At 54.1% G+C, this 23,844-nt stretch overlaps 10 protein-coding genes and 1 non-coding gene across 11 annotated transcripts; 7 read left to right on the top strand and 4 right to left on the bottom strand.

Moving 5' to 3' along the window:
• Positions 1-72: 72 nt before the first annotated feature.
• On the top strand, positions 73-1,399 carry J4E84_009074 (uncharacterized protein; the record flags this gene model as incomplete). The annotated part of the gene is made up of 3 exons (XM_049391639.1): positions 73-893; positions 941-1,111; positions 1,165-1,399. The coding sequence occupies 3 exons, from the start codon at positions 73-75 to the stop codon at positions 1,397-1,399; spliced, it is 1,227 nt and encodes a 408-aa protein (XP_049240767.1).
• Positions 1,400-1,920: 521 nt separating this feature from the next.
• Positions 1,921-2,006, top strand: J4E84_009073. The gene has a single exon. It is a non-coding gene; the product is annotated as a tRNA-Asp (tRNA).
• Positions 2,007-3,177: 1,171 nt separating this feature from the next.
• On the top strand, positions 3,178-4,359 carry J4E84_009072 (uncharacterized protein; the record flags this gene model as incomplete). Its single annotated transcript, XM_049391638.1, has 1 exon — positions 3,178-4,359. One exon carries the CDS (start codon positions 3,178-3,180, stop codon positions 4,357-4,359), a length of 1,182 nt encoding a protein of 393 aa, XP_049240766.1.
• Positions 4,360-4,435: 76 nt separating this feature from the next.
• J4E84_009071 (uncharacterized protein) lies at positions 4,436-5,909 on the bottom strand (the record flags this gene model as incomplete). The annotated part of the gene is made up of 2 exons (XM_049391637.1): positions 4,436-4,693; positions 4,749-5,909. 2 exons carry the CDS (start codon positions 5,907-5,909, stop codon positions 4,436-4,438), a joined length of 1,419 nt encoding a protein of 472 aa, XP_049240765.1.
• Positions 5,910-6,336: 427 nt separating this feature from the next.
• Positions 6,337-6,788, bottom strand: J4E84_009070 (uncharacterized protein; the record flags this gene model as incomplete). The annotated part of the gene is made up of 2 exons (XM_049391636.1): positions 6,337-6,425; positions 6,563-6,788. The coding sequence occupies 2 exons, from the start codon at positions 6,786-6,788 to the stop codon at positions 6,337-6,339; spliced, it is 315 nt and encodes a 104-aa protein (XP_049240764.1).
• A 1,376-nt stretch (positions 6,789-8,164) lies between these two features.
• J4E84_009069 (uncharacterized protein) lies at positions 8,165-10,196 on the bottom strand (the record flags this gene model as incomplete). Its single annotated transcript, XM_049391635.1, has 2 exons — positions 8,165-8,674; positions 8,805-10,196. The coding sequence occupies 2 exons, from the start codon at positions 10,194-10,196 to the stop codon at positions 8,165-8,167; spliced, it is 1,902 nt and encodes a 633-aa protein (XP_049240763.1).
• Positions 10,197-12,197: 2,001 nt separating this feature from the next.
• Positions 12,198-14,047, top strand: J4E84_009068 (uncharacterized protein; the record flags this gene model as incomplete). Its single annotated transcript, XM_049391634.1, has 2 exons — positions 12,198-12,859; positions 12,970-14,047. 2 exons carry the CDS (start codon positions 12,198-12,200, stop codon positions 14,045-14,047), a joined length of 1,740 nt encoding a protein of 579 aa, XP_049240762.1.
• Positions 14,048-14,809: 762 nt separating this feature from the next.
• J4E84_009067 (uncharacterized protein) lies at positions 14,810-16,711 on the top strand (the record flags this gene model as incomplete). Its single annotated transcript, XM_049391633.1, has 5 exons — positions 14,810-14,929; positions 14,982-15,264; positions 15,316-15,446; positions 15,492-16,145; positions 16,196-16,711. 5 exons carry the CDS (start codon positions 14,810-14,812, stop codon positions 16,709-16,711), a joined length of 1,704 nt encoding a protein of 567 aa, XP_049240761.1.
• Positions 16,712-18,573: 1,862 nt separating this feature from the next.
• J4E84_009066 (uncharacterized protein) lies at positions 18,574-20,354 on the top strand (the record flags this gene model as incomplete). The annotated part of the gene is made up of 4 exons (XM_049391632.1): positions 18,574-19,141; positions 19,193-19,836; positions 19,888-20,127; positions 20,178-20,354. 4 exons carry the CDS (start codon positions 18,574-18,576, stop codon positions 20,352-20,354), a joined length of 1,629 nt encoding a protein of 542 aa, XP_049240760.1.
• Positions 20,355-21,557: 1,203 nt separating this feature from the next.
• J4E84_009065 (uncharacterized protein) lies at positions 21,558-22,729 on the top strand (the record flags this gene model as incomplete). Its single annotated transcript, XM_049391631.1, has 3 exons — positions 21,558-21,744; positions 21,796-21,873; positions 21,924-22,729. The coding sequence occupies 3 exons, from the start codon at positions 21,558-21,560 to the stop codon at positions 22,727-22,729; spliced, it is 1,071 nt and encodes a 356-aa protein (XP_049240759.1).
• A 471-nt stretch (positions 22,730-23,200) lies between these two features.
• Positions 23,201-23,435, bottom strand: VMA21 (vacuolar ATPase assembly integral membrane protein vma21; the record flags this gene model as incomplete). Its single annotated transcript, XM_049391630.1, has 2 exons — positions 23,201-23,334; positions 23,381-23,435. 2 exons carry the CDS (start codon positions 23,433-23,435, stop codon positions 23,201-23,203), a joined length of 189 nt encoding a protein of 62 aa, XP_049240758.1.
• Positions 23,436-23,844: the final 409 nt, after the last annotated feature.

Below are 23,844 nucleotides of genomic sequence, written 5' to 3'. Positions count from 1 at the left end.
CCGCTATCTCGTTCGCGACAGGTATGGACATAGAATTGACTGTTTTGGATAGTAAATTATGGAATTGCGGCTATGATACTGGCGGCGGCTAGTATCAACGACCCGTCTTACGTCCCCACGGATTATCAGACTTTCCTGTTGACGGTCTTCATCATGATTCTTCATGCGATCCTTTCCTCTATGCCGACACGGTGGCTTGCACAGTTCAACTCCGCCGGTTCCACATTCAACTTCATTGCGCTGATCGTGGTCATCATAATGATCCCAGCTGGTACAGACCGTACAGAGCGCGGTCTACCCCGTTTTGCCCCTTCGAGCGAGGTCTGGGGCACAATCTATGAAGGTACATCCTTCCCAGCTGGTATATCAGTCCTGATGTCCTTTATCGGCGTCATCTGGACCATGTCAGGCTACGACTCGCCATTCCATCTTGCGGAAGAATGCTCGAATGCGAACCTGGCTTCTCCGCGCGCTATTGTTCTGACATCCGCTACTGGAGGCTTCTTTGGCTGGTTCCTTCAGCTTGTCGTGGCGTACACTGTCGTTGATATCGACCTTGTCCTCGAGTCTGAGCTTGGGCAGCCCTTCGCTGCCTACCTGATGCAATGCATGTCGCAAAAGATGACGCTGGCCATCCTTGCGCTCACTATTATTGCTGGGTTCAGCATGGGTCAAGGATGTATGATTGCGGCAAGCAGAGTGACATTCGCGTACGCGCGTGATGACTGCTTCCCGTTATCGAAGTACTGGAAGAGGGTCAACAAGCACACGCAGACACCTGCAAATGCCGTTTGGTTCAACTGCGCGATCGGCATACTGTGTCTGCTGCTCATATTTGGCGGCGAGCTGGCTGTTGGAGCGCTGTTCTCCATTGGTGCCATCGCAGCTTTTGTGTAAGTGCTGGTGAGCATAATGTGCGTGCTCTACTGACATCTGGTAGCGCCTTTACCATACCCATCGCCATCCGTGTCTTCTTCGTAGGCAATCGCTTTAGACCGGGTCCTTGGAACTTGGGGAAGTACTCCAGTGCTATTGGTAGCGTTGCATGCATCTTTGTCTTGCTCATGATACCTATCTTATGCTTCCCAAGCGTAACCGGACCGGACTTGACGTAAGTCTCACCAACACTTCCACGCTGCTTTGGAAAGACTAACGCACCAATAGCGTGGCAGACATGAACTGGACATGCGTCGTTTACGGTGGTCCGATGTTCTTGGTAACGATATGGTGGTTCGTTTCCGCACACAAGTGGTTCAAGGGCCCCAAGGTGAACGTCGAGCACATGATGCTTGGACGGGAAGAAGCCGTTCTAATCGGACAGGGGTCAGTGGGCGATGGTAAAGATGGTGAGAACTCGTTGGGTGATATGAAAGGTCCAGAGGAGATCACAAAGTCGTAAAGGAGGCTAACCCCGGCGTACGAAAGCTCGCATGGACAGCATAACAGAGCATGCTACATTGGCGAGTCCTCTCGAGCCTACTTTTAGAACAGGAAAATATGCCAATTTAGTCCGAATGTGTCCACAGGGAGTGATGCGCCGGGTAGGATACGACTCTGGCAGATTCATCCTGTCACACAAATGAGCCTGATTTTTCCAGCGGGTCGGCCAAGGTTACACCTCGGTTGATTCACGTCGTATACTGAGTTTTGCGAGACAACGCACTTATATAGGCGTGGTGTCGCGAATTTTGTGTGAGTCAGGTGCTTGCCAATGGCCCCGCGCTTCGGCTGCAAGACGGCGTGTCGCGGGGCACATGATCGAACTTACGCCACCTTTGATCGGCAAATTGAAGACTTGGTTGAAGCGATTTTATAGCATGATGACAGTCAAGCTGATGCGTCTGCCCAAATGGTGAGATTATATTTCGTGTATTGTGCTATTCTGTCATCAACCAACTACTCAACCATCAGGTTGACCAATCTTCAGTAGTATAGTGGTCAGTATTTCCGCTTGTCACCTTCTAGGCAACTCGCGGGAGACCGGGGTTCAATTCCCCGCTGGAGAGCTCTCGTTTTTTTGTTTTTGCGTGTCAGTCGAGAAGACCCAAGCCATGTGATACCACCGGCAGGATGTCCATTAGTTCGAGGTCGGCTATCCCATGCATGCATCTTTTGCTGAACCTGTACCTTTTTTTCCTCCGAAGCAGGTTACGTCACGAAATTAACACTAATGTTGATCTTTATGTGTGTCATGTACTCCGTTCACGTTCTTGCTGAGGGCGCGGCTCGCGCCTGCGGTGTCTCGCCGATGCGAACTTCGCAGCTACCTCCACCCCCAACATAGTCCCCGGACTGTCCGGAATATACCAAGACACCACGATACTCAGAAGGTATTTCAGAGCTAACACACTAGACGTCTCCTCACTATTATACTCTAAAGCGCAGATACGATGCGTGCCGCGACGCTGTGAAACGGATGGCATGCGCGTCGGCGGTATGTTGATCAAGACCACCAGGGCGCACCGCTCCGTCGGAATCCCATCAACCTCCAAATACTGATGAGGCTCTTTTTGGGAGCCTCGATCTGTTTCAGATCTACATTATGCTTCATTGTAGTGACGCTGACGCCAGCCAAGCCAAGACTGACGAGAGGCCAAGGTATCTCCCCGAGCAGCAGAAACATCTAACGCGATGAATTCGTCAGCTCCAAACCGTACTGAGGAATTGCACCAAAATATATGTCTCCATTCACACGATCCCTTCGACAATCTCCGTTCAGAATTCGCGTATAGGAGAAGAATCAACAAGTCCGTGAGCAGGATGTGTAACCACACTCCGCAAATACCATATCTGACCACAAAGTCCGACCACAGCGCGTTCGCTCTGTAAGCCTCTGTCATGCACCAAATTGGAGTCAAAATCCACTAGTAGTATGATTTAGCTAGAAAGATCAATGCCAGAACCTCTGTGCTCAAGACAAGCACAGCGAAGCTCTTGGGACCGGACATGCCAACGCCGCCATGCCGGGCTGGCTGTCAACCTGACGCCCACTTACCACAAATACACAGCCGCATAATCCGGCGACGTTGGCATCCCAAGAGAATGCCGCCGTAGCATTCGTCACCTCGTGTAGCTTGTCATCTCGACCATGTCTTGGAAGGACCTCTCCCAAGTCTGTTTTCTACCCCTTCTTCTTATTCGCACATACATACATAGCTAGCACCCAGTATCAATAAGATGTTCGGACATCCGCGCTACAAGCCCACCTCCATCCCTTCGCCATCCCCTTCCACTCGTTCCAAAGCCATGTACGCACCTCCGCGCTTCCTCACGGGCAAGTTCTTCATCTGGCTCTGTCTTTTCCTCATCGGCTTCCCCATCCTCCTTTGGAACCACCCCAACTTAGAGAACCTCTCCGTTCCGTATGCCCGTCCACAACCGCGACCCAACGCCCAATTCGTTGCCCACGGCGACTCGAAATGCCTACCAGAAGTCTCCGCTGAGCTCATCAAAGCAGCGACTGCGAAACGCGCTACATGTCGGAAGTACTCACCTTTTGCAACGGGGCGGGCGCGCGTTGCGACTGTGACAGCGCATTTTGGCAAGCCCCAGGAACACTATCAGAAAGCGCTCAAGACGCATCTTCAGCATGCCTTGGTGCATGGTACGGAGGTGAGGGTGATGTGCGATCCAATCGTAGATGATCTGTGGAACAAACCCGCTTTCATCCTCAACCTACTCATGCGGGAGATGCTGAAGCCAGAGAAGGAGCGGTTGGAATGGATACAATGGGTTGATCGGGATACCATTATCCTCGATCAATGCCGTCCGATATTGAGTTTTCTCCCACCAGAGAAAGCGCGCTTCGGGTCCTGGTGGCGTCGCTCCTCCTCTTCCGACGACGACAACGAAGATGAAGACGATAAGCAAGCCCCAGCACCAGCAAACACAACAAACCTCCTCGTGACACGCGACTGGAACGGTCTCAACAACGGCATCTTCCTCCTCCGCGTCAACGCCTGGGCCATCGAACTCTTCACCGCCATCCTCGCATTCCGCCACTACAAACCGGAGATCGACCTCCCCTTCACCGAGCAATCTGCCATGGAAGAGGTGCTCAAAACAGAGCAATTCAGAGACCAAGCGAGATATGTGCCGCAGCACTGGTTTAACGGGTATGAAGAGGAAGGCACGCAGAAGTTTCTGGAGAGGGAGGATGTGGAGGGGTTGAAGGAACGGGATGTGAGGAGGGGGGATTACCTTGTTCATTTTGCGGGGAGGGGGAACAGGGGCACTTTGCTGATGGCATGGAGTGGTATGTTGGAGGGGGCGGGGGATGTCTGGGAGGAGGGGAGGGTGCAAAGAGATGTTTCGGGTGAGGTCGCGGAGTTTTGGAGGGATCTTGGGTATGTGGTATGATGGCGTGTTTGGTCAGCTAGCTCTTTTGTTCGTTCAGAAATCGTCTCATTCCAATTGTATTATATACCCTTGCAATTCAATAGTAGCTTGAGCCCGGTGCATAGTCCGCTTTTGTGCCTGGGAAAGCACCGGCTGGAGGGTTGCGGTCGTCCTCGTCTGCGCTGTCGTCTTCGTTGCCTTCGAAAGCCTCGCTTGGATCCGGTGGCGCCCGCATGCGGATCAAAGCGTCTTCGTCGAGCGCGGGGACGATAAACATCTTGGTGGTGTGATACTCGCGTCCAGAGGGCATGCTTGCTAGCAATGGCTCTGAGGGAGGTACTATTTGAATGCCAACCTGGTATAGTCAGTCCACCACACTCGACAAAGCAGCGGATACGGGGTATACATACAGTGTCGTTCTGTTTCTCCCACTTCTTCAACAACATATCGACGATCCGACCTTCTTCAAACTTGCCTGCATCAGTGCCCCAGTCCACACCTTTTTCGATCTTGCGATCTTCCCTCTTCTCCTGCCATTCTTTCTTCAGTTTGGAGAAACCCGACGACTTCTTCTCTTCTTCCGCGCCCAGGGATGCAAAACCCAGCTCCTTCTTTGCGCCTCGAAGCCACGCGATGCCCTCGCCTGTTTTACCACCGCCTTCAGCATCGCAGGCAAGGAACCGACACGCCTTGCCTTTGGCGGTCCGCCTCAGATCATCCACGTATTTCAACAGATCGTCATTGATCTTGGAAGACCGCCCCAACATAGCTTGGGCTTTCGCAGCGTGTTCTGAAGAAGCAAGGCACAATCGAGCGAAGAGATGCGCGCGGACCTTGGGTATATCAACGCCCCGGAACATCCAGTCTTTGTTCTGCTTGTTCCGGTCTTCTATCACGACCGCTGGGTATGGATCGTCTTTCAGGACGGTGATGAGTGTAGCTTCAGCCATAGTGAGCTCTGCCAACGCTCCCAGCACAGCCGCGGATATGTCTATAGCCGCGGGCTGTGAGTTGTACTGTCCTGCGCGGTTCACCAAGTATGTGTGTATGGAGTTTGCTTCGAGAAAGTGCTTCATAGCAGCACCGATTGCGGTTGCGCGTTGTTCGGGCGTGGGTACGGTCGCATTATAGAGGGTGTGTAGCTGTGCTCGAGCCTGGAGACTGTATACGTATGCGAGTGTTGAGAGAGTATAGCAGAGCTCGCTCTCAAGACTCTTGAGCTTCACTCTTGCTGGCTCGCGACCCGGTATCGAAGACCCCAGCGTCGAGCGCCATTCTACTTCCAGCTCCTTGACCAAGACCAGGTCGATCTCTTCGCCGGCGCAGCTTGCACCACTCAGTCCCGCATCGAGGGCGAACAGATATGGTATGTAGTCGTTGAGGGCGGATGTTACGGTGGAGAGGTTCGAGGCCTGTGAGGCAGGTGGTATGCGCTTGTGTCGCTTGAGTACGTCTCGAAGGACGCCTCGCGCAGTGGTCGCGCAGTTCGGTAGGGACGGATGGGTGCTGCTGTTGAAGTATTCGGTGAAGGAAATACTGGAAGTAGTGGGTAGGACGAAGGGGAAGGGCATCGTGTTGACTGTTGACAGTTGCTGGTCGGAGCGGCTGTTGACGCAGGTACGCGATGGTAGCGGGGTTGAGGAGCTAGCCTTGGCTTCATCATGTCAAGGACCTGGGGAGCCACAAAGAGTCCGACATACGCGTCTGGAACAGAAGACCTAGAAATTTGAGGTTTCACGTCAGTAGGAAAAGAAAATACACGAACTGTACCACTGCAATTGTACACTTGATCCAATAATTCGTGCTACATCGATCTCTCCTCCGGCATGTATATGTACAGTTTCGCCAGTACGAGAGAAGTGGTGCGTTTCTTCAGCATACGCTTGCCGAACGCCATAAACACTTGTCTTCGTCTGGCGGTGTCTCCCACTGCGTGTCGTGTATGGTCTGCCTGTTGTCCGTCCTTCATGCAAGCGATCACCGCTGTTGGCGGGCCGCTTATCGCTTCAACGCATCGTCGACGTAGTTTTGTTGGGCAAAGAGGTATCCCTTGACCTTTGCGTCCTTGAGAAGCTCAAAGTAACGCTCTGTTCAGCCTGTGTTAGCCTTCGCTCTTTATGGCGTACATCCTCAGACGGCCTTGCACCGCTTGAACCAGCCCCAAATCAGACCTCTTTTCGTTCTGCGCGCATCCTTCTAGCCCGTAAAATAGAAGAAGACCTACCTCGCAAATGTCCACACTTCTCCAGGTGGTTGACCCCCTCCCTCCGGTAGCACTTGCCCATCTCGTCCCTTACCAACCTCGCCATCATGCTCCTCACCCACTGCTCCCTGATAATAGCATCTTGCGCGCCCTTAAGCGCGGTGTTGTCCTCGTAATCGACACCGTCAAAGGTTGGCGCAACCTTTGGCTTTTTGGCAAGGAAGAGTTCGGACTCTGGTGTCGGCATTGCGGCGGCGGGGAGTGCGTTCGGCGGTGGCGGTCGTGTATACGGTTTCCGAAGACTCCGTCGAGTGATTTGGAGACGTGCGACGAGGCAATTGGCGGTGTTGCGAGGTGTCGTGGTCGTGATTGTTGGTGAGCTTTGAAAGGGCCGAGCTGCGATTGGCGGCGGTGCACGTGATGCTGCATCACCACACGTGCAGCGCCTTCCAAGTCCGCGCAGCACCACTCTCAGTTTTCGGTATGGCGTTTTTCTTTCTCTCCTTTAGATACAATCAATCCATGTTCATGTCACACCATCCTTATCCTCCTTCTTGCCCCGATCCCACCACCCACCCATCGCAACACCCCAGCCCGCACCCGTCTGCTGATTTCCATCACTTTGCAACTTCACATCTCCTTGATACTTCACATGCCATCTCGCAGGGTCAAATCTGATCTCCCTCATGGAAGAGTACAACAGTCGTAGTCTTTCTTCTCTCTCTTGTTCACAAAGTGGGCACATGCGCTCGAGCCGGACAGTGTGCAGGGGATGTACACGTCCTTCTTCGCAAGTCGGCTGGGTATCGTTGTCCTCTAGAGCCGGAGGATTCGGCGGCGAAGTCCTGGCTCTTGAAATGATAGTAGGCGAGGTCGTGCGCGACAAGGCAGTTCTACCATCTGCGTTTGGAGTTAAGAGAACGTCGGTGGTTGACACAAGATTTGCATGATGTGTCTTGTTATGGTCTGATTGTACAGCAGAGTGTAAAATCTGCGAATTATCTCCGTACGTGGTTGTTTTGTCTGTTCTTTCGGTGGAGTCATCGTCTGGCACCAACGTCATTTGTGAGTCTCTGCCCTTGCGACTGCTTCCCGAAGAACTCTCGCCTCTGGTAGCTAGATCCTCATGCTGCGTTGATGGCGATTTTGACTTCTTTCCGCTCTTCGTCTGCGCATTCTTACAGTGCCTAACTGGCGTCTCTGAAAAAGTTGAGTGGCCGCAGCCGACAAAGATGTAAAGTCGATAGTAGCACATTGCGTTGACGTTGACAACAAACTCTGTCTGGGACCATGGAGCTTTGTTTAAGATATCAGTGTGTAGTGAATGATGATTGCTCGCTGAACACGCTGTTATGAAACGTGTACCAGTGGTGCTTTGTCTACTTCACCGCGGACATGTCTAATTTCGTATTGACAAAGACTCAGCGAAGGGTCAGACCCTGTGAGCAAACGACATTGTGAGTAAGAACACACCATGACTGGACCGCACTGACACTTCTGTGGGCCTACACGGCTGTTATATTACAATTTTACTACAGTGGTATCTTGGACAAACTACATTGAAGGATTTTGACACGAACACCTACGCTATGCTTGATGCTCCATGAAATCGGGGAAAATTCATCATGCCGCCGTCTCCTTCTCTTTCGCGACATCAGGATTGCTCGCCTGTGCCTCAGGGTCGAGCGGTAATGACCCCTTGCTAGCCCTCTTCCTCCGCCTCTCTGCGCGCTCGGCTTCCCTCTCGAGCCTCTTTGCCTTTTCTACCTCGATTCCAGTCTTGGTCTCTTCGTGCTGTTTGTCGAGCTTGTTACGCGTGATTAAGAGGCTGACTACGAGACCCACGACAGCAAATGCGACGTAGAGTATCCACATGGTGCTCAGCGAGTCTGCGAATGCCTTTCGCGCAACAAACTTTTGCTCATCGGGGAGGGACTGAATAAGCCCGACGTTGGCGCCGGCGGAACCTCCACCGAACCTCGACGCAGTTTCGGGACCGAGCGAAGTGGCCAGTTGAGACTGCTTCGACTTCATCTCGTTGTTGAAGATGACCCCACCTACAACGACCGAGATGGCGCTACCAAGGTTCCGAGTAAAGCCGAATGTTGCAGTCGCAGTAGCGATGTCGCGTTTCTGGGAGCATGTCAGCATCGGTAGACTAACGAATGGCAACTATGGTTGCTCTACCGCAACCCCGCCTCTAGTGTCATGTGTAATGATCACATGTACAGGCGCAGAAAAAGAAACTTTCGATGGAACTTACCGGTACGAGACTCTGGAGTGCAATGAGCGGTGATTGAAAGTTTGGACCGACACCAATTCCAGCAATGATCTGATAGACGATGATCTTGGCCCAAGAGCTGTTGACGTCAAAGTCGATGAAAAGACCAAAGCCCAGTGTCATCATAATCATGCCAAACCAGATCATAGGTAGATACTGCCCGGTTTTCTTGATAAAGATACCAGTGAAAGCTGAAAGGAAGGACAGTGAAACTGCGGTAGGCAGTAGATAAACTCCCGAAAGGATAGGTGTCGCGCCAAGCACAGCCTGGAAGTAAAGTGGGAGGAAGTAGTTGCCGCTGATGAACACGAAGGAGTGGAAGAAGCAGGTAGCCAATGCAGCCAAGTTCGATCGCTTCGAGAAGAGATCGAGGGGCATGAGAGGATACGGTGCTACCCGCCACTCAATGGCGAAGAAGATGCCAATGACTACGGCTCCGAAGATGATCAGACAAAGCACTGTGGCAGAATCCCAAGGATGTGAGATGCCTCCGAATTCCAGGCCGAGGAGCAGCATAATGACTCCACCGACCATGGCGAGCGAACCCAGCCAATCAACAGCTTTGAGGCCATCACGGAGCGGAGTCTTTGGTGTCTTGACATCGAGGAAGAACAGGAGGATGAGGAACGCAACACCGTCGAAAGGTAGATTGATGTAGAAGCACCATCTCCACGACACCTTTTGCGTGAAGAGCCCTCCAACAACAGGTCCTAGGGAACTCGCCAAGGCCCATACACCACCGATGATTCCAAAGTATGCACCTCGGTCCCGCACAGAGAAAAGGTCGGATATGGTAATGTTGACCAGTGTGATGAGACCTCCACCACCAATACCCTGTATCACCCTTGCAGCGATCAACATATCCATGTTGACAGCCACGCCTGCAAGGAGGGAACCGACGAAGAAGATGGCGTTTGTGAGCAACAGGATGGGCTTTCGTCCGAAGATATCAGAGATCTTGCCCCAGATTGGTGTGGCTGCTGACTGTGCGATAAGGTACGCCGAGCCTATCCATGTATATCCCGAAGCGCTGTTGAACTCTGCCGAAATCGTGGGTAGGGCGGTCGTGACGATGGTAATATCCAGAGCAACGAGTAGAACCGCCACAGCCAGAGAGAGCATGATCAAGAAGATCTGTAGCTTCGTTCTCTGGGGGAATTCATCTTGCGCACCAGGTGCGCCCGGTGCAACAGCGGCGCCATTCGCTCCAGTAGCGCCCTCTTCTACAGCCTTCTCTCCATTTTGTGTTGTTCCGTCTCTCTCGGTGAGACTGACATCGGTCGAAGAAGTCGTAATATCGTGACGTCCGTTCGGCGCGTTCGAGTCGAGGTGTGAGTCCCCAGCTGGGGCTGGCGCATCGTGTGTTGCGCTCATGTTATGAATGCTAAGGAATGACTATTATAAAGTTTACGTGTGACGCGGCCGTGACATGTTATAAAGGCGCACACAAGGCTGAGTGCAGAACTGAGTGCAAAACGTTTGCGACAGGCGATGACACAAACTGGGTCGCTTTCGCGCCTCTCGGGGCTCTCGAACACCGACGCGACATGCGTCATGGCGCTACATACGGCGCTGAGATCGATCGCACAGGCTGGATCATTCCCGCTCTGCATTTTACCGGAAATAAATCCCAGGGGCTGCTGCAGTTCGCAGATAGCATAAATGCTCGCGAGATTGCTGTACGAGACGATGTGCGACTGGTGAGGCCCCTTTGACGTTCGTGGCCGTCGGAGAGGCGCTGCTTGGCCCTGCAAACTCATGAACCGTCCATGACGAGGCTACTGTTGTGCGACGTTGCACAGACTGACCAAGTCTGCCACGCCGTTGGGGAACGCATGGCTTATCTTCGGGTTGCTACAAATGGTATTTCCATTATCGATATGTGGTGGAGTGCCATGCGGCTGGAGCAGCGGTTGGAGCAGCGGCTTTGACGCAGTGCCACTGAAGAGCCGGGGGCAAAGACATGGTTGCAAATGCCGCGGAGAGAAAGGATGGCAGGAGTACGACTGTACTTTAACATGTTGTGTTGCTGATGTTTACACCAAGGCCCTAACCAGATGATTCCTTTTGAACCCCGACTCATCCCCACTGTAATACCCGTGGGTAGTTTGTTCTTCGCTTCTTCGCGCGCTCTAGGGTGAGCTATGATTAGCAAGGCGAGGGCTAGCAGAGGACCATTTCATGGTTGCACGCAGCACGGAGCTTGCGAAGGAGTTTGGTCCTGATACGAAACGTACTAAAGTCGTCTGCAGCCCTTTATTTTGTTAAAACTATGGCATCTGGCAAGGCGAGCAGTTTAAATCGCGCTTTAGTATTGGCGAAAACCCTTGATCCACGCGAAATGTGTGTCTTGACCAAGATTTTAAGTGCTTTTGGCTCGTCGTGCTTTCTGAGCGGTCTGGAAGTACACCAAGTAGAGATCCAGGCAAGATTGAAATGTTGAAGTTCGATCGATGAGCAGAACGTCATTCTCCACAAAATCCCCAGGCGCCGAGAGAGGAAGCGCATGTGGAGGAGCAGGTGTTTGGACGAGAAGCATGGATGGTTTTCGTCATACTGCTGTATGCTGAGCATCGGTGAAGTGATGGAGCAGAGGCATCGTGTTGAGAGGCTAAGTGAAGGCTAAGTTAACCTGCATCTGAGTGGGGGGTGCATCGCAGTGCATGGCTTTGGCGTTCGCCGTCAACGTCGTTGGAGCCGGGGGAAACGAGCGTGAGCACACATGCGCAGCTGGCTCTTAAGGTTCTCAAGGTTCTCCGCAGTTCACTTTCGGCGCTGCTGAGGTGCAGCAACGGCCGGCGCATCTCGGAAATGAGGCAACCCCCGGCACTGTGTCGCGACAGGATGTGAAAGGCGCCTCCACGCGAGGGTGCTAGCGACGGTCTAGACTACACATGCTTCTGTTGGGCATCTGCAGGCTGATCACCGAAAGGCCTTCTGCAGCTACCCCGTAGGTGCAGCGAAGCGTGCTTGGAGGGCAAACGGATGCGCAGCGGCAGAGCGGTCGGTCCTTTGTGGCTTGAAGGCGAGGGGTGACGTGAAAGGCTGGACGGGACCCCAGAGTAGCCCTGGTGTGAGGGTGCAGGGGCGCCTCTTCAGGTTTCCAGAGTTCGTGGCTAGGCCAGTGCCGCTACTCCGCTTCGTGGTTCTGTCTCGACAATCTCCGCACCTCCCACTGCTCAACAGCTGCCTCTACATCCGCCGTTGCGTCGTCAGCCCGATTCCTGGCCACGCTCCACTGCACCTCAGTCCCCGCACGCCCATACATACCAAGTCACGACCGCATGTCTACGCCGAACAATCTGAGATTTTCCCTCGCCGCCGCTGGGCCCACGCTGTGATAGATATTGAGGCATTGACCCGCACCCGCCCGGTATGACGGCCATGCTGTCGCTCCCGCGAGACAACCCGCCCTTCCAGCGCTCGCCCTCGTCCGCCTCCCTCGCCTACGACACCTACACGCCCATCCGCAAGAACCAGTACTCGCTGCCTGACCTGCGCTCGCCGTCGCTGAGCGGCTCCTCGCGCACCTCGTCCATGCACTCGACGCCCTCCAGCAGTGTCTCGCTCGATCCCAAGTCAGACGAGTCGAGCAGCGAAGACGATGGCCTGGCGTTTCCCAATTACAGCTCGGCGCGGCAGTACAGAAAGGGAAAGGGTGTTGCAAAGGGCAAGGGCATCAGTCACGGCGTCACGCCCATCGACATGGCCTCGTTGAAGCCTGCATCCTCAGCCATGCGCCCGGGCTCGCTGCCTTCACCGTCGCCGACCGAAGGCTTCTCCTCCGATACTCCCATGACTACGCCAGACCCTATGCCCATGTCCGAAGACGACACGGCCGTGCGCAAGGAGCCCTCACACCACGTCGACTACCTCTCGTACGAGTGGCGCGAGGAGGACATCTGGTCGTCATGGCGGCACATCGTCGAGCACCGCAGCGTCTACGGGGAGCGCTCCAGGCTCGAAAATGCCTCGTGGCGAACGTGGGCCAAGGCCCAGTTTAAGCTCAAGACCATCTCGCCCGAGACATTGAATTGGTGAGTCCCGAATATTTCGATCTGCAGCCACGGCAGGGGTGTCGATCACCCCCATCCGTGCACCATCTTGCAGATTTTTTAACTCTTGGGCACTGCTAACGAATCACCAGGCTCAAAGACGTTGACGTGACCTGGCTGTACGGGCCCATGCAGCCTGCCTCAAATCGCTTCTGCTCGCAGCAGAATTCGGAGCCAGCCAGCCGCCTGTCCAAGACAAACTCCTTCGTCAATGGCGTCAAGAAGCCAATTCTCAAGAAGCGCAGTATGTCCGAGGCCATGCTGCAAAAGTCGCTGTCGTCGTCGTCACTGCTGCAACAAGCGGCCGAGTCGGTGCAGGCCCAGCAAACAACCGGTGTGACGCTGGAGTTGCGACGGCCCCGACCAATCATCGGCCGTGTAACCCCCGACTTCCCCACATCTTCCACTTTGTCCCGAGGCCTGCTTTGGGAAGGCACGGACTACTTCTCCTCAAAGTCCACCTCCGGACTGCACACTCCCGATCACGGGGAGAAGCGGCACATCCGCTTCGACGACAAGGTTGAGCAATGTATCGCCGTCGAGTGCAAAGACGCCGACGATGAGGAGGATGACTGCAACCACAACCCCTGGGCCAAGTACCAGGAAGCGGATTCCTCGTCGGACGAGGGCGTCGTCATGATGAAGCGGTCGCGCCGGAAGAAGCCTCTTTCACGGACTGCCTCGTCCGTCAGCATCAGCACGGACAACAAGACCATTGCTAAGCTTCCATCGACGACGCTCAAGTACCGGACAGACTCTCCCGACGTTCCCGAGACGCAGCAACATCACTCCCTCGCCATGTGGAAGTCGCGCAGCGGGCTCTCTCCGTCGCCGTCCTCCGAGACCCTGAAGCCGTCAAATCCATCACGAAATTTCCTGCTGGAAGAAGACGACGAAGAGAGTGAGGAGTTCCTCAAGCCCTCTAGCGCTTACGGCTCAAAAAGGGCCGGCACTCCCACTGCTTCGGATCCGTACTCATTGCGCCGGAGTGGGTCGTCAGCCTCACTGGAAAGCGGCGCACTACGAAGAACACCATCCGGCATGTTCATGCCATTTGAAGGCGACGAAGAAGAGCCTTTACCACCCACTCTCATCGGCAGAGTTGTTGACACCGTAAATACTGCACGCGACATAGGCCATGTCATATGGAATGCGGCATGGAGTAATTAGAACTTTGACTTTAGCGTATGGCGTTCGCGGCTTTGTACTACTTGCGGGATGGACTTGGGAACAGGTAGCATACATACGCAGACCACATCTTACGACCTGGCTAGGCGGCGGAGTTTTGGGAATACCTACACTGAAGCGCCGTTGGCTGCATGCATTGGTGTGACTATGGATATAGCTCACCCACAATCAATACCACATACGTTCAACAACAGTAATAGGTGATGTAGTGTGTTGTGTTGGTTGTACAGCGCATGAGCGTGATCGATGCGAGCTTGTTGTGAACAACGTGGCCTGTTTGAAGTATCTCCCTGAGATTTGAAAAGCAGCCTGAACTGTATTCCTTATCTTGGGACCTTTGGATTCGGGGTTGACGTGTGGAGAACACGTTTGTTCTTCCCGAGGTCTGCACTAGCGCCGCGGGCACAGAATCCTGGAAAGAGCGATCGTGAGCAAGCACCTGGACAGGTGCATGGGTTATTATAACTTCTCAAACAATTCACAGTAATTGCATGCAGTGAACTCTTAAGTGAAAGTGTATCAGATCTGGCCAGCTGGCGTGAAAGTAATTCGAGAAGCATCCATAACCCTGGAGCATAACCGTGCAGGGGTCGCGGCGCTAGTGGGGAGCTCCAAGGGCCCGCTTCCTGCCACATTTCACTAAGGTGGCCTTTCTGTGTACTGGGCATTTAACTGTCACCTTGCCCCAACGTTGAATCCGTGAACTCTTCTCCTCTACTTCAACCCTCAACCAAGGCAAGCACAATGCGTTTTGCAATTGGCGCCACCGTTGCGCTCGCTGCCGCCGTTGTGCGCGCAGACGACGCCAGCTCTTCCGAGTCAGCGTCTTCTTCCTCGACTACGGTCGCAAAGCCGACCTTTACTGTACGTCTCTGAATCAGTCACACAGCCGAGGCTCTCTCTAACACTCGTATAGCCCACAAAACTCAAGGCACCTTTCCTCGAGCAGTTCACCGACGACTGGGAGTCCCGATGGAACCCCTCACACGCGAAGAAGGACGTCAAGGCCGATGACGAGGAATGGGCATACGTTGGCACTTGGTCCGTTGAGGAACCTTCCGTACTGAAGGGTATGGAGGGTGACAAGGGACTGGTCATCAAGGACAAGGCGGCTCACCATGCCATCTCCGCCAAGTTCCCCAAGGCCATTGACAACAAGGATGACACCCTTGTTGTTCAGTACGAAGTCAAGCTTCAGGGTAGGTTTTCTAGCCAAATCTGGGATATCACGTTATTCTAACAACGGACAGATGGCCTCGAGTGCGGTGGTGCGTACATGAAGCTCCTTCAGGACAACGCAGCCCTCCACGCTGAGGAGTTCTCCAACGCTTCTCCCTACATCATCATGTTCGGACCCGACAAGTGCGGTGCTACCAACAAGGTACGACACTCCTCTCAATATAGCCAACTACGCTGACATTTCTAGGTCCACTTCATCTTCCGTCACAAGAACCCCAAGACCGGCGAGTACGAGGAGAAGCACCTCAAGAACCCGCCCATGGCTCGTATCGTCAAGACCACCAGCCTCTACACCCTCATCGTCAAGCCCGACCAGAGCTTCGAGATGAAGATCGACGGCGAGTCCGTTCGCAACGGAACCCTCCTGGAGGACTTCACCCCCTCCGTCAACCCCGCTGAGGAGATTGACGACCCCAACGACACCAAGCCTGAAGACTGGGTTGACGAGGCCCGCATCGCTGACCCCGAGGCTACCAAGCCCGAGGACTGGGATGAGGATGCGCCGTTCGAGATTGTCGACGAGGAGGCCACCAAGCCTGAAGACTGGCTTGAGGATGAGCCCACCACCATTCCCGACCCCGAGGCTGAGAAGCCTGAGGACTGGGATGACGAGGAGGACGGTGACTGGGTCCCTCCCACCGTTCCCAACCCCAAGTGCGATGAAGTCTCTGGCTGCGGCAAGTGGGAGCCTCCTATGAAGAAGAACCCTGCCTACAAGGGCAAGTGGACCGCTCCCTTCATCGACAACCCGGCTTACAAGGGCGTCTGGGCCCCCAAGAAGATCGCCAACCCTGACTACTTCGAGGACAAGACCCCTGCCAACTTTGAGCCCATCGGTGCTGTAAGTTGGCTCCATCTTGATTTCACGGACTCTTTGCTAACATGCCGCAGATTGGTTTCGAAATCTGGACCATGCAGAAGGACATCCTCTTCGACAACATCTACATTGGCCACTCCATCGACGACGCTGAGAAGCTCAAGGCCGAGACCTTCGATCTCAAGCACCCCGCTGAGAAGGCTGACGAGGAGGCCAACAAGCCCAAGCCCAAGGACACACCCAAGTCGCCCTCTGACCTCGTCTTCAAGGATGACCCAGTCCTTTACGTCAAGGAGAAGGTGGCCCTCTTCCTCGAGATCGCCAAGCGCGACCCCGTTGAGGCTGCCAAGTTCGTCCCTGAGGTCGCTGGTGGTATCGGTGTCATCGCTGTCACCATCTTCGCTATCCTCGCCTCTGTTCTTCTCGGCTCCGGTGCCGCTCCTTCCAAGGAGCAGGTCAAGGCCCAGGCAAACAAGGCCAAGAAGTCCGCTGTTGACGCCAAGGACAAGGCCGCCGAGGCCGTCGCTACTGGATCTGAGAAGGCCCAGGCTGAGATCAACAAGCGCACCACTCGCTCAAACGCTTCATAGGCAGTATTGACTGTTGAGTGAATGGAGTAGTACTCTGTTGGGAGATACAGAGTACGAGGAACAGACTACCAAAAAGTGTGGTTCAGAGGGCATCTCTTCGCCCCTCCCCGATTGGATTCCTGATTTGCAGTTACACATCATTTCGAGATTCTCGGCGCTATGATTATGTATTGAGGCTTTGTTCCTGAAAATGGGATGTGCAGCGCCCCGGGTCACAGGCTGGGAGATAGGGTGTGTAGAAACATATGTTCAGATTTCATCAATAAGCCTCTGACTTGTTTGGATGTGTGCTGTTACTCGGCTTCTTCTCGTGTCTCTTATTCTCGCACGCTTGATTTGCCCTTATCCCTGACGACCTGTTCCTCATCGCCTGTATTGGCGAGATCTTCACCATTACTGTCATCGGACATCTCTGAGTCGCTGGTATCGGGGTCCTCCTCATCGCTAGATAAGATTGCCTGCCGTTCATCCAGTACACAGTAATCTTCAGTCTCGTCGATCTCGTCATCTCCCACGTCTTCTACCTCGACAAGCAGCGTATGCCTCCTCGTACTTCTCTTCGCGCCACAGGTTAGTCACGGCGTGGAACCTGTCGGCACACAGCTTATCAAGCGGGCTGAGGGACGGCATAATCGCAGACGTTATTGACGTTCTGGTAATGGAGTGGTGGGGGGGGGACAACCGTTAGAGTAGATATCTATCCAATCGACACCGACTTTGCGTCTCCACTATGCACATGTGCCCCGCAAAATGTAACCCAAAATCGACATCCCGGATGTGTTCCCGTATCCGTCGACCAACCATGGAGTTGAAGCGCCATCACGAAGAGAGTCCCAAAGTGGAGACGGTTGTATTCGACGTGAGCAATCATTTGCGGGATGCATCCATCCTTACGAGCCGTACTATTATTGATATTTTGTAGACTGTCGATATCGATCAGCGCACCAAAACGAACAAACACAGAGTCATTGGGGAAAAACGGTCGCAGTCTGGGCACCGTCGTCGCTAACAATTACACCTCTGTATTGGACCGTGTCTACTTTTGGAACGAACCTAGGAGTCGCTCCATGGTCAAAAGGCAGGCTGCAGCAACGACATCTACGACAGCAACGTCTGTAGAGGTACCAGATCAGCTATGATCTCGAGCCTGCACGCACAGAGCAATACGCCGCTGAGCATGCTACTCAAAAGTCTACTTTACCACGGGATACTGAGTAACAGCAACGGCTGCAAGAAGACCCAATCTAGTTCATGTAACGCGCACTTCTGGAGGTCAATATCGGGATGCTCTACGACCCTAAATATGGGAAGCATTTCTTGAATGTGCTGAACAATGTGGGGGACAAAAGTGTATGCACCCCTACGAAGAAGGTGCGGCTTTCCAGGGTCCTTGGCCACATTTTCTATGTAAGAATAAAGATAAAAGATACACTCTCCAACTCGACAGCCATATGAAATGTCAAGATGTGTATCAGTGTATGTGAAGGTGGGGCGGTTGATGACATAAACGCTGCACACGCCGCGGAAGAGAGACCACCGACCTCGGGAGCTGGTTATCGACGGATGCGCAGCTGGCATTGCGGGGAGAGTTCGGCTGTACACCCTGCTGCTATGAAAGGCAACCCGGATTCACTTTCCCTATAGCCGCAAGTGCCGGTTGTTTACTACGTGGTTTCTTCTTTGATTAGGTGCAATCTCTGTTCCCTGATCCTGCAGAAGACTTGTTCAACTTCAATTGCGTCTTCCCAGGTTGCGTTGAGCTTACCTTGCTCCCGATCATGTTCTCTCGTCGCGCGCTTTCACGCCTCCCAACATTGAGTGCTCGCTCGTCTGTCGCGCGCGCGGCCCCTCTCTGTACGAGAATGTCGTCGCCAGTCAGCCAAAGTCAAGTCGCCGCACGGCGGCTGCATGCCACGGCGCAGCACCTGAAGCCCGCATCGTCTGCGGCCGAGTCGTACCCCATGAACCACGAGCCAATTCAATCGCCCGCAGACACACCAAACTTCCTCGACAACAAGTTCGTGGCATCGAAAGCAACACAATGGATAGATCTACACGACCCCGCGACCAACAACCTGGTTACACGCGTGCCGCAGAGCACAGACGAGGAGCTCAAGGCCGCGGTGGACAGCGCCGAGAAGGCCTTCAAGCCATGGAAAGAGACCAGCTTGCTTCACAGGCAGCAGATTCTGTTCAAATACACACACTTGATTCGCGAGAACTGGGACCGTCTGGCTGCTAGTATCACACTGGAACAGGGCAAGACATTTGGAGACGCGCGTGGTGATGTGCTCCGCGGCTTGCAGGTTGCGGAAACCGCATGCGGTATCACAACACAAATGACTGGCGAAGTCCTCGAGGTCGCCAAGGACATGGAGACACGCAGCTACAGAGAACCATTGGGTGTCGTAGCTGCCATTTGCCCTTTCAGTAAGTGCACGACTGGCGGTAAATGAGGTTTGTGCTAACGTGGTACCCCAGACTTCCCCGCTATGATTCCCCTCTGGACCATCCCCATCGCTGCTGTTACCGGTAACACTGTCGTTATCAAGCCCTCGGAACGCGACCCCGGCGCTTGCATGATCCTTGCCGAGCTTGCGGAGAAGGCTGGGTTCCCCGCTGGTGTAATCAACATTGTACACGGTTCAGCCAAGACCGTTGACTTCATCATCGACGAGCCCCGCATCAAGGCAATAAGCTTCGTCGGTAGCAACAAGGCTGGAGAGTACATCTACTCGCGCGCATCGGCCCAGGGCAAGCGTGTTCAGGCAAACTTGGGCGCAAAGAACCACGCTGCTGTCCTTCCCGACTGCAACAAGAACCATGCTCTGAACGCGATTGCCGGTGCTGCCTTTGGTGCTGCTGGTCAGCGATGCATGGCTTTGAGCACTCTGGTCATGATCGGCGAGACCAAAGAATGGGTTCCTGAGATCGCTGAGCGCGCAAAGGAACTGTCGATGAACGGCGGTTTCGAGGAGGGCGCCGATCTGGGTCCCGTCATCAGCCCTCAGTCAAAGAAGAGGATTGAAGACCTTATTGCGAGCGCCGAGGAAGAGGGTGCGACTATCCTCCTTGACGGACGTGGTCAGAAGCCTCCGTCCGACAAGTACGCCAACGGCAACTGGGTAAGTCTTGCTGATATGTGGGGATGATTGCGTACTGACTGGGCTGTTCAGGTCGGTCCTACCATCATCGCCAACGTCAAGCCACACATGAAGTGCTACACCGAGGAGATCTTCGGCCCTGTCCTTGTCTGCCTAAACGTCGAGACCATCGACGAGGCTATCGAGATGATCAACGCAAACGAGTACGGTAACGGTACCGCCATCTTCACTCGCTCAGGTGCCACTGCCGGCAAATTCCAGCGTGAGATTGAAGCCGGTCAGGTTGGTATCAACGTACCCATTCCCGTACCTGTAAGTTTTCTTTGGAACCAAACGTAACGAATGATCGCTAATATCAGCAGCTCCCCATGTTCTCCTTCACTGGTAACAAGAAGTCGGTCGCAGGCGGCGGTGCAAACACTTTCTACGGAAAGCCAGGTCTCCAGTTCTACACACAACAGAAGACAGTGACAAGTCTTTGGAGGAGTGAAGATGCGGTCGCGACGAAGGCGTCGGTCAATATGCCTACACACAGCTAGTGGGGGGACGTGAAAAAGGATTAAGCATATGTAATGGATATGATGAGCATATAGCACTCATGAACGAATAAATGATGGCTAGCGCGCAAGGGTCATGTCCACGGGGAGCAAAGTGATGCAAGCCCACCCGAGTTAACAGTGGGAAGCTTGGCGCGTTGGAAACGTCGGCAAAGCCGCGCCGTGCCTATCGAAGTGCTTGACGTATCCTAGGTGACGATGATAGTATCCACCGCCCCGCGCGTAACCCATGTCGCGATCTTCCATGCCTTTTTTAAAGATGGGATTTGACACACGAAGAACAGCGGCAAAATGCAAGCTGTCCATGTTTGTCAGAGATTCTGCAAGAGTCCGGCTACGCGGCTAGATTTCTGCTGGTTGCTGGATTGAAGGGACGCCTCAGCCACTAGTCTGCATGGTGTACCATAGATAGCATTTGCGGGATGCACGACGAAGATCAGAGGTGCTGCGACAGCAGTGCAGGTGCCGTGATAGCCAGATTGTGCTGTGCTGCGCAGTTAACAGGTGGTGGTTCTCTTGAATGTAATTGAGATGGTGAATTGAGTTTCGCGGTGGCTGGCGTGGAGGTGCGGGTGAGAAGATAGCGTCCGCTTCCGGAAGTAAACTATTGACGCTGTCTAAATTTGCCAGCTAACGGGAGATACGAGGGGCGTTTGGGTTGAACTAGTAGGCTGTGCAGTGAGACTTGACCCTCCATTGTCTCACAGATGAACGGACGGTCGCGGTGGAGTGGGAGTATCATTGTAGAGTAAGGCTGGGAGAAGTGCACGGCAGAGCGATAAGAGTAGATAGACACCCTTGCTCGGTACTTTTGTTTCAGAGTGGGTGATGGTGATATTCCCCAACCGTTTAGTCTGGTCGTGGCTTGATGACGAGTCGCGTCTCGGCGTCGAAGAGTGAATGGACCGCGCGTCACTACCTAGGTACGTTGTCTTACTACGCAGCCTAGACTTGGTCCGCCTTTCGTGTGTTAACACCCAGTTTCCATAGCTCTACCGGCACGCATTCTTGATCCTTCATCAATTTGCTTCTGCGACATCTCTCGTCTCAGTTACTACGATACGCCGCACGCTCCACTTGCTCACCACGCGCCACATTACAGCACCAGCTCCACCGAGTTACCCGGCTCGCACGACTCGTTAGACGCTCCGCAGAAAAAACTGGGTATCGCCCATCGTTGCAAGAATGGAGCAAGCGGCACAGCAGCCATCGCGCCCGCGCGGTCTCAGCTTCCACAGCAACAAGAGCAACAAGAGCCGCGAGACTCCCGCGTCGCCCAAAAGCCCGACCAAGCACCAGCGCAAATACTCTGACCACTACGACCCAAACTCCAAGGCGAACCCCAACGCCGCCATGAACGAACAGCAGCCCAGTATGCCGTCGTGTGCACCCTGTCTATCTTATCGTGGCTAACTTGCCCCAGTCGCCGAAGCCCTCACCAAGCCCACTCTCGCCTCTCTCCGCTCCTTCAACCATACCGACTCAGCCGGTAATCCCATTGGTAAGTCGTGTCGTCAGCGCTGCGTACATTCGTCATCTAACCAGTACCAGCCGATCCCGATCTCTCCAACCCCACGCGCTCGCGATGGGAGCGACCACTCGACACGATCCGCTCCTTCGAGGCTGCCATTGATGGCGAATACAGACGCCGCGCGCAGTCAATGCGCGCCGACCAGACCGACGTCATGAGCTACGCGAGCCGACGGAGCAGCTACTATGGCGGCGGCGGCGGCGGATACAACGACCAGAACCGCTTCTCGTCTGTCAGCGGCTACTTTCCCCAGAGACAGACGCAGCGCGACAGCTATGTCGATGGCTACGGCAACGGTGGGCCTGTTGGCGCACAGCCACAGCGCATGCGATACGGCAACCGCATGCAGTCCGACCCGGGCTGGAACAACCGACAGAGCGCCCATGGTGGTGTTTACCCCATGAACGGCTACCAACAGTCGCGCGACACCGTCAACACCAACGGCTCGAATGGCAGCCACAGCGACGGCCCCTACTCCAACGATCACAGCAACAGCGAGAACAGCTCCATCGAACGCGGCATGCCCGTGCAACCACCACAACAGGACATGGGTGCACAGTACGGATTTAATGGATTCGGAAGGGGTCCCATCATGGAGGAGTACGCACAGGGGTCGGGCAACTACTCACAAGGACCACCGCAACCGCCCGCTCACGCCATGCCACCACCGCCCCCGAGGCACTCCACCCAGGCAGCACCGATCAAACTCGGTGGAGGTGGACCGCCTGCTACCGAGAACACAAGACCAGCTATGCTTTCGAAGAAGAGCAGCGATGCTGGCGAGAAGCGCAAGAGCTGGTTTAAGAGACGGTTCAGCAAAGACTAAGCCACGAGCGATGATGGGGAGGAAGATGGCGACTAGCTATAACGAACGGCGCTCCTGGGAATCCATTCGACAACGAGAGGCGCGGGCTTGCCATGATGATGAATGAAGATCTTCACCATGGGGCTCTGGAGTCCTCTGGTCGAATCACTGTTGCGCGAGCCTGCGTATACAGCATGTTGGCGTTACTGTGGCGTTTTAGGAATGTGGAAAGGGTATATACCGCGATTGTCACTCCTTGTAGTTTTGAAATGTGCTGCTACAGTAGAAGTTCGCTCCTTGAGCCGGCTGGTAATGTGGTAATCATAATGGTTGATGAGTAATTCGTCTTTGGTCTTATTGTTTCAAGTGATGTATGATTCAGTCACTATCATTACCACGCATAGTCCGCAAGAACATGTGTTGGCGACTTTACACTGTCGAGCCGATCCTTCCAGCATGCATCGATACCCCAGCCATCTCGACGAGCAAGCCCTACAACTTCTTCTTGGACTTCTCTGCTTCTTCTCGCATCTCCTCCTGATCATCTTTGAATGCCATGATTACATATGCGATCAAGACCACGTTCGCCATGAGTGCTGCCAAACCACCTGCCCATGTTGCGTTGCCTGGGTAGAGTCAGTGCCAGTTCCAAACCTCTCAGGAACAACTTACCCTTGAAGACAAAGTTGACTGTGAAGAAGTATGTGCCAATTGGCAGTGTGATCATGGCAAATGTGAAGCTCATCAACTTCCAAATCACCGAGCTGTTGCCATTGTCAGCCATTGCACTATACCCATGATATCCAGCATAAAGGCGACTCACGATGGCACCGCTGGCGAGGTGTTGGATGGCTCGGGGGCAGCCTTTCCATCATAGTCCAGAGACGACTTCTGCTCGTTTACGGTTCTTCTAGTCGTCATTCTGCAGATGGGGCCTGTAGGTCGTGGTGTTCTGGCTCGTGAGGAAGCGACGGACCAGGCCCTCAGCCGAATTCAGCAACGTAATAGGCTCTCAGAATGGTCCAAGCTCAATATCTTTACGCGTAGTAAAGTGGTTTTAACGCGTTGTGTTTGGTGATCCGCGTCGCCAGGCAAACCCTTCCACGGCTCCTTCCTGCCTACGCTCTGTGGGTGTT

Source organism: Alternaria hordeiaustralica, assembly GCF_023758085.1.
Source record: "Alternaria hordeiaustralica strain BMP 2776 chromosome Unknown scaffold_25, whole genome shotgun sequence".
Lineage (NCBI taxonomy): Eukaryota > Fungi > Ascomycota > Dothideomycetes > Pleosporales > Pleosporaceae > Alternaria > Alternaria hordeiaustralica.
The sequence above is the reverse complement of the archived record's forward strand: the minus strand, read 5'-3'. Positions and strand labels throughout refer to the sequence as shown.